Source organism: Triticum urartu, chromosome 1A, assembly GCF_056163025.1.
Source record: "Triticum urartu cultivar PI428250 chromosome 1A, HENAU_Tu73, whole genome shotgun sequence".
NCBI lineage: Eukaryota > Viridiplantae > Streptophyta > Magnoliopsida > Poales > Poaceae > Triticum > Triticum urartu.
Window position 1 is genome coordinate 590059711 of NC_141873.1, and position 8764 is coordinate 590068474.

The following is an 8764-nucleotide window of genomic DNA, read 5'->3' on the forward strand; positions in this document are numbered from 1 at the left end:
TTTAAATTCATCATCAAATATTTTTTATACACATTTTTATTTTTTGCAAACATTTTTCATATACATGATAAATATTTTCTCTCTATATATCTAACATTTCTCAAATGCTTGTTTAACATTTTTGAAAAACCTTTATGTAGAGTGTTCTTTCTAATGTATATATTTAGGATATTTCAATGTATAAATAATAGTAAACATATAAAGCAAAAAACTTAAAGAAAAAACGTGAAAAAAACAGAAAGAAAAACGAGGCTGTGGCCTCGCGTGCCCTGGGCTGGCCCATCGAGCCTCTCGGGCGAGGGTTGCCTAGGTCTCACTATAAGCGACACATAGGGGCGCCCGCGTCAGATAGACGAGGAAACACCCACATTTATCTAAAAGGGCTAGAAGTGCATAGGTCAATTATGTTTTTCAAACTTTCTGGTGAAACTATTTTTTTTTTGAAATTCCCTAAAATATATTTGTTAAAAATGTGCTCTTACAATAAATTTAATATTCTAACTTATAAAAATATATATTTAAATATATTTATGTTCGGGTTAGAAAATAGGTTTAGTTTTAAAAATGTTCGCCTTATATAAATATTCACTTCATATTTTTAAATAATGGTTCACCATATAATACAAAAACATTAGTGTGTAAGAAGAAGATATTATTGTATATAAAAATATTCACCATATATTACAAAAACAATTAACATATTTCGAAATGATTCATCATATATTACAAAATGTTCAGTATATATTGAAAAATATTCACCTTGTTTTGAGAAAATGTTCATTTATAAAAAAAAGTAGATTGATAAATTAAAAAAAGAAGAAAAGATAGTGAAAATAACAAAAAGATCCAAAATAGATAACCAAAAAAGCACAAACTGAAAACCAAGAAATAAATGTTGCAGCAGTGCCGTGAACAAAACCGCATGAAACCCGCGACTGGGCCGTCACGGCGTCCATTTAACCCCTGCGGGCATCAAATATGATTCACCCTTCGCATGCACCAGAAAATAGCATCCACATTACGATGGAAAGTATGAAATTTGGTTTGTTTCTATGTCCGCAATTGTAAAATGAGTAACTGTGAGGAAGTGCAAACGCGTGATAGAATTAATTAGTAGCATCTTTCTCACATAGCTTTCATGTCTGAAAGAAATACAATTAAGATGAATGAAAAGTATTTCGCCACTTGTTCGTTTTTCACCAGTAAATTACAAGGTGCTTGCTTGTTTGGAGCTTATTACATTAGTGGATCAGACACCCAGCTAGTAGCAAGAAAATAAATGCCAAAATATATCGAATGTCCCCAACGACACGTCGGTGCCATTAGTAACAAAACAAACGCCAACATATTAAATATACAGTGTGTACATTTAGTCTTCCTTGGCTTCCCATCCCTTCCAAAATAATATCATACTTTTTTTTCCAGAGTAATTGATAACCCACCGCCACGCCCGCGCACACTTTTCTTTTACAACCGATCCAAACAATATGAAATAATTAACACAAGGTACATCGGATCGAAAGGGAACCAAAACACGCCAAAGATCCATGATAAAACATCACATTGTGTACGCCGATGGCAGTAGCCTCGGCACGGGCTGAACCATTAGCGGCACGGCCCGCTGCAAGGTGAGACCATAGGCCTCCTCCATGTCGAGTTTTTCAGGTGTCATGCCATCAACCAAGGTCCAGTCGAACGCGTGCACGAGCGTGGCAGTCATGAGTGTGACCATCCGGAGGCCCCAGCTGAGGCCCGCGCATATCCTTCGACCCGCCCCGAAAGGAATGAGCTCATAGTCGCCTCCCTTGACGTCCACGCTCTCGTGCAACCCACCTGGAAGAAATCGGGTGGGCCTGAACTCTAGGACGTCATCCCCCCATGAGGCCGGGTCACGGGCGATGGCCCACACATTGACGAGCAGGGTGGTGTCCTTGGGGATGCGGTAGCCGTCCACCTCGCAGTCCTCGGCGGCCACCCGAGGAAGGGAGAGTGGCGTCGACGGGTGCAGCCGGAACGTCTCCTTGATGACGGCGGCGAGGAAGGTGAGTTGCGGCAGGTCGGTTTCTGTGACGAGGTGGCCATTTCCGACAACGTCGTCGAGCTCGTGTTGGAGCTTCTTGAGGACGTCTGGGTGTCGTATCAGCTCCGCCAATGCCCATTCCACCGTGCTTGATGTCGTGTCCGTCCCAGCGGTGAACAGATTCTAAAAAAAGGTAAAATGTGCATTTAGTTCATACTAAAACAAGTGACATAACCAAAATCTTTGCGCACAAAAAAGAAAGCTTTTAATAAACACAAAAAATCTTATGCTAGTGTACCTTGGAACTTTGATCTTGTAGATATGGTCAGCAAAGCTTTTAATAATAAATAAACACATGAAAACAAATATTGAGTTTGTACACACATACCAAGAGGAGAGCCTTGATGTCAGTCTCGTTGAACTTGATCCCGTCCTCCTCGCCGGCGGCGGGCGGCGACTGCCGCATCATCCCCAGCATGACGCTGAGCAGGTCATTCCCGTCGCCGTCAGCCCTGTCGCCCCTCTCGCTGATGAAGCCGTCCATCATGAGGTCGTAGCGGCGGTGGAGGCGCTTCATCTTGCCGACGACGCCCTGCGGGTCGAGCCAGCGGAGCGCCGGCACAAAGTCGCCGATGTTGAAGACGCCGGCGAGCTGCATGAGCTCCACGACCATGTCCTTGAACTCCCTGGCGCCCTCGCCGACGCCGTCCCCGAAGACGCGCCTGCCGACGGCGGCCAGCGCGAGGGCGTTGGTGGCGCAGACGTTGGCCTCCTGGCCGACGGCCAGGCCCGCGGGCGAGTCCGAGGAGGAGAGCAGGCGGGTGACCATGAGGCGGGCCTCGTCCTGGCGGACCTGGCGGAGGGCGTCGAGGGCGCGGGCGGAGAAGAGGTGTTGCGCGCAGAGCTTGCGGAGGGCGCGCCAGCGGGCGCCGTAGGGCGCGAAGACGAGGTCCTGGTAGTTGTAGGCGACGTGCTCGGCGCCGGAGTTGGGCGGGCGGTCGCTGAAGTTGGCGTCGTGGGCGCGGAGGAAGCTGCCGGCGACCTTGGCGGAGGCGGCGACGACGACCTCGGCGCTGCCGAAGCGGAGGCGGAAGAGGGGCCCGTGGTGGCGCGCGAGGGCCGCCATGGTGTGGTGCGGCTTGTCGCCCAGCTGCGGCAGGTTGCCCAGCACTGGCCACCCCCTCGGCCCCGGCGGCAGCGGCAGCTTCGGCTTCCTGGCTCCGCTGCCATGGCCGCGGAGGTGCCAGACGGCGGCGGCGACGAAGGCGGCGAGGGAGGCGAGGAGGAGGAGGAGCAGGTCGTGATCCATGGCTGCTAGCTAGCTCGGTTCGTTTGTTTGGTAGTTGGATTGGATCCACCATCCGCGTAGCGCATGCATATAAATATGGGAGCTGTGAAGAGCGCGTGCTCCACCTAAATGGCCGGATCGACCAGTCGTGCTACCTACCCGCCCACGCCCACGCCCACGCCCAAGCTCACAAGGAAGAACAATGGCCGGATCGACCGGTCCTCCCAGCTACCCAAGCCGCACTTGGCACAGTCCGAGGAAGAAAGACAAACAACTGAGCTTTCCAAACGACTTTGGGAGATGGCCAAAATGGGATGGGATGTGCACCACTCGCTCACTCACTTAGCAGCCGCATATGTTAACTACTTCAAACTCTCTATGTTTCTTCCACGTCACCACAAATCTCCTTCTAGCTTCTTGTAAAACACAGTTGCAACAATAAAAGTATAGTTAGAGCAACTCCAACGGGCCGACCGGCGATTTCGTCCGCTTTTTATCCGTTTGGGTCGGCCGCCTGCCCGGCGTCCGTTCTGTTTTTCATATGAGTCGGCAGCGCGCCCAACGCGTCGACCCATATGTGCAGGCGTGGCCGGCTGACCGTCCAATTTTGCATTGCATTCAACATATTGTGAAATGAAAATTTAATAAACAAAATGGTACGCCCAAATAAATAGTATTACAGGCCAAATAAAAATAAAAATGTTTCACATAGTTTTGCAAACGAATAAAAAAAGATACATCTATTGATTGCCAACATGAGTCCACATATGCTCAACAAAATCATTTTGCAGTTGCATGTGAGTTTCCCAATCACGCATGTCTTCATGAAACTGAGTGAATTGCTCAAATGTTGCCGCTACTCTATGCTCAGGCACAACATTCTCACCTTGAAACTGAAAGCCTTGATCGTACAGACGTTCCGGGCGCTCGTCTTCTACGATCATATTGTGCATGATCACATAAGCAGTCATCACCTCCCGTAGTTTCTGCGTGCTCCAAGTATTAGCAGGATACCGAACGATGCCCCATCGAGATTGCAAAACACCAAGGCACGCTCGACATCCTTTCTAGCACTCTCTTGATCTTGGGCAAATCTTTTTCTTTTCTCTCCGACAGGGTTGGGTATTGTCTTTACAATAGTGGTCCACTGAGGATAGATACCGTCACCCAAATAGTACCCTTTGTCGTAGTTGTGGCCGTTGACAGTAAAGTTCACCGGTGGGTTGTTGCCTTCGGCAATCCTAGCAAACACCGGCGAGCGCTGAAGCACGTTGATATCACTGTGTGATCCAGCCATGCCAAAGAAAGAGTGCCAGATCCAGAGATCTTGAGACGCCACGGCCTCTAGTATGACATTGCAAGCCCTGACATGTCCCTTATACTGCCCTTGCCAAGCAGAAGGGCAGTTCTTCCACTCCCAGTGCATGCAGTCTATGCTGCTGAGCATCCCCGGGAAGCCCCTGCTAGCATTCATCGCCAACAAACGGGCGGTATCTTCAACTGTCGGCTCTCTCAAGTACTCAGGGCCAAACACAGCAATCACAGCCTTGCAGAACTTATACAGGGACTCTAGGCATGTATACTTGCTCATACGGACGTACTCGTCAATGAGATCACCGGGCACTCCGTATGCAAGCATTCGGATGGCGGCAGTGCATTTCTGATAAGAGGAGAAATCAATCTTGCCGACGGCATCCTCTTTGCACTCGAAGTAGTCATCATAGCCGACCACTCCCTCTCTAATACGGTTGAAAACATGCCTACTCATACGGAACCGGCGGCGGAATTTGTGGTGTTTGAACAACGGGTTTGTTGTATCAAAGTAGTCCTTTCAGAGAAGGAAATGCCCGCTCTCCCGGTTACGATTCAACGCCGGAAGGTGGCCCGGAATGGAGCCACGGAATAACGGCTGCTGGTTGTTGAGGTGGTGATGGACCAACACGGCAGCCAATATCTCCTCCTCGTCGTTGGACGACGAATCGTCGGAGGCGCAAAGGAAACTGTGGAAAAAGAACTCGTCGCCGGAGTCCATTTTCGTACCTTGGCAAACTGTCGACCAGTTTGCGGGCGTCGAAGAAGGAGACGGCCGGCGAGGGGAGACACGGCGCCCACAGACCAGCTAGTTGCCTGGCCGGCGTCCGACGAGCGTGCTGGTCATATGTGGCGAGGGCGGCGAGGCGTCTTCTTGGTCACGGGCAACTGGGCGGTGGGGGAAGCGGCGATGGGAACCAGCTTGCTCCCCGGCGGCAAAACGGTGGCAGCGGGCGACTGGGGGCAGGGCGGCGTTGCTGGGCGGATGTGGAGGCGGCGGCAGCTGGAAGAGTCGCCGGCAAAATGGGCGGCGGCGTCGATGACAGAGGAGGCGGGGGGCGAGGGTTGCTTGTTGGCCGGGGGAGGGGAGGCCAATGTGCCACAGACGAGCGGGTCCGGGGACAGGAGTAGGCGAGTGCGCGCGCGTCCGTCGCGTGTCCGCGCCGACGCAAATCAGGCTAAAAAATGAGACGGAAATGGGTCACCCGCGGACGAAAAACGGGCGCGCGTCCGTTTGGGTCGGCGCGTTGGGCCGTCTTTTCTGTCCACACCGATCCAAACGAACGGCGGCGAACGAAATGGATCGCCTCATTGGAGTTGCTCTTACCCCGCAAAGAAAACAAATACAATAATTAAGTACAGTTCAAAAAGAGGTAGACCTGCTTTAGATGAGTCTAAAAGGAGCTTTAGGTAGGGCGTCCACAATGTATGCTGAAACGATGGTGTCAAATGCCAAACTAGCTTTTAGCACTAGGTCCGCCCAATGTGGGGGTGCTGCCAAATTAGAAAAATAGGAAACCGATGCTTGTAGGGGCGCCCATGCCAAATGAGCCAAAGCAATAAAATATAGACACCGATATTCATCACACGTGTGGCGTAATAGACATTCGCCCACACATTATGTGTGGCATGAGCGGGAGGCAGCCCATATGAGTTGTGTGTGGGTGAACAGTAGAATTGCCCACATGCGTGGGCGCAACTACTTCATGTCACACGTTCAATAAGTATTACTCATCCTCACCCCGTGCATGTGGCACGAAGCAAATATGCCCGCACGTCCTGGCACAGCTACATTAGGTACCCGCGGGATGGACGATTTAGTTGTCATCCACAATGGCAGATGTAGTTATCCGGGATGGTAAATATGGTTGTAAAAGCATGTTAATTCTCCCTGTTTTGGTTAACTATAGTTGCCATGTCTAATTTATGATAGTTGCCGTGTGTAATCAAATCATAGTTGTCGTGTGTGATTAACTGCTTGCCACATATGGTCAAACAATAGTTGCCATGTGTGTTTACCTAGTTGCCACGTGCGATTAATCACAGTTGCCATGTATGTTTATCTGATTGCCACGTACGCGCAACTGCAGTTGTCATCTAGCAAACGAATCATAGTTGCCATGTGTGTTTGCCTAGTTGTCATGTACGCACAACTGCAGTTGCCATCCAACAACATACGACCGTCGTGTGGGCGAAAAACAGTTCCCACACGCGCGTGGACTAGGTAGTGGCTGTGTGGGCAGAAACTAGTTCGCCCACACAGCGCAGCTGGCAACCGCGTGCTGTGGGGCGTGTGGGCGACCTCTCCAACGCCCACACATCGGCCTTGTCCTATGTGGCACGGGAAAACTGCTTCGGTGTGTCAAGATTTGTGCAAACTTAACTGGACGATGATCCAGGCATGTGGGTGAGTTACAATGTTGCCACACATATGGGCGTTAGTATTTCCGTAAAATATATTATATTTTCCTAACAGCCAAAAGCAATAGCCAGATTTCCCGCCGTTGTGTCAGTTTTTTTATCCTATTACTAAACAGTAAAACAGAGTTTTTTTCTGAACTTCGGCGACCTTTATTACAAAATAATCATATCAGTTACAAGGGAGGGAATTAAGAAATCAGGGGGATGCTCTTACCAGACCTCATTTAACTTCCTTCTATAACTAGTCCTGACTAGCCAATGCGCTACCCCATTACTCTCCCTAGCACAGTGAACAATCGTCGCTCTGCCGAAGGAACTCAACACCTGTCGGCAATCATCCCTCAACACCGCAGCCGAAGGACGGTGGTACTCCGAAGGATCCTTCATAGCTTGTACTATTTCCTGTGAGTCGGACTCCACAACCAGTGCATAAATACCCAAATGCTCTGCCAATCGCAGTCCTTCCAAAAGTGCTAACGCTTCCATAGAGGGAACATCCATGGCATACTGTCGAAAGGAACAAGAAGCAGCAATAAACGTTCCTGAGCTATCTCGTAAGACAGCTCCAGTTGCTCCCGCACCCTCATCCACATGATCCCTGGCGTCAACATTGAGTTTAATCACCCCTATAGCTGGTCTCACCCATCTAATCTGTTTCGTAGGTTCCTTTGCCTTGGCATCCAGTGAGTTTGCCACGATACCACGAATGCTCATAACTGAACGAACCGGGCAACCAACATTCTCCTGGTGACTAATTTTCCGGCGATCCCACCATAAATACCATCTAGTCACCATAACTGTTTCCACACCATTATCAATTGGTAAAACAGAGTTAGCTAGGAGCCCTCGGAGCGATTTAGACTCCTTAACCGTCTGATTACGTTACCAAATGCACCAGATCTCTTATTCTTTTTGGTCGTCCCACCGTACTCATCTGGTGGGACCCAGCATACCGTAATTGGGAGCCACATACGTCGTGGAGACAATGCCAAATTCTGAATAATGGGCAAATTTGGCAGCAACACACTATGGGTGCCTTTATATTTTATAAGAGAGGGCTCGGTTCTTTCCTCCTCCCAAGAAAAGACTCACCGGCGATTAGATCTACTCCACCTCTGATCGGCGCCGTTGCCGGTGGTGGTGCAGAGGACCTTGCACTCCATCGGTGGGACGGACCTGCTCTTATTCTTGTTTGGCTCAACGTCTTGCTTGGGATTATGTGGCGGTGATGGTGTCCGTCGGTACGAATAATGTTTCGCACGTCCGATCCTCGTCTCAATGGTGCGTCTAGCATCGTCAAATGGCGTGTGTATAGATTTGTCTCCGTTGGATCTCGTGGGATTCGGCCGGTGCTGGTCTTAGCTGGATGTGTTTGAATCTAATCTTGGTTCATGTGTTTACAGGTATGATCCTTCTGATCTATGACTATTCATCTGTGATTGTTGCTTCTCTAGTGTGATTGTTATGTGGGGTCTTAGCACGACAACTTTCCCACTGTCTACTAGTACAACAAGATTGGTCTGACTTCCGTGAGAGTAGGGTGATGACGGTGGCGCGTATTTAGCTCGATTCAGTGCTTGCAGTCGTCGCTAGGTGGTTCATGTACCTGGTTATAGTTTCTGTTACGTCTGATATTCTACGTCCTTTCATCATTGATTATAAATAGATTGAAATTTTCTTTCAAGAAAAGGAGTTTTATTTCAAAACAATAAACCAGCAGGGAG

General features: G+C 49.3%; 1 protein-coding gene and 1 pseudogene across 1 annotated transcript; both read right to left on the bottom strand.

Annotated features, from left to right (window-relative positions):
* Nucleotides 1–1276: 1276 nt before the first annotated feature.
* Nucleotides 1277–3485, bottom strand: LOC125532439 (flavonoid 3'-monooxygenase CYP75B3). Its single transcript, XM_048696499.2, has 2 exons — nucleotides 2409–3485; nucleotides 1277–2203 (listed from the first exon to the last, which is right to left on the bottom strand). The coding sequence occupies exons 1-2, from the start codon at nucleotides 3327–3329 to the stop codon at nucleotides 1559–1561; spliced, it is 1566 nt and encodes a 521-aa protein (XP_048552456.2). The 5' UTR covers nucleotides 3330–3485; the 3' UTR covers nucleotides 1277–1558.
* A 563-nt stretch (nucleotides 3486–4048) lies between these two features.
* Nucleotides 4049–5076, bottom strand: LOC147993202 (uncharacterized; annotated as a pseudogene).
* Nucleotides 5077–8764: the final 3688 nt, after the last annotated feature.

Coding starts and splice junctions, on each gene's coding strand:
- LOC125532439 (XM_048696499.2), bottom strand. CDS start 3,329: ATGGATCACGACCTGCTCCTCCTCCTCCTCGCCTCCCTCGCCGCCTTC. Junction 2,204..2,408: donor ACATCAAGGCTCTCCTCTTG/GTATGTGTGTAC, acceptor ACCTTTTTTTAG/AATCTGTTCACCGCTGGGAC.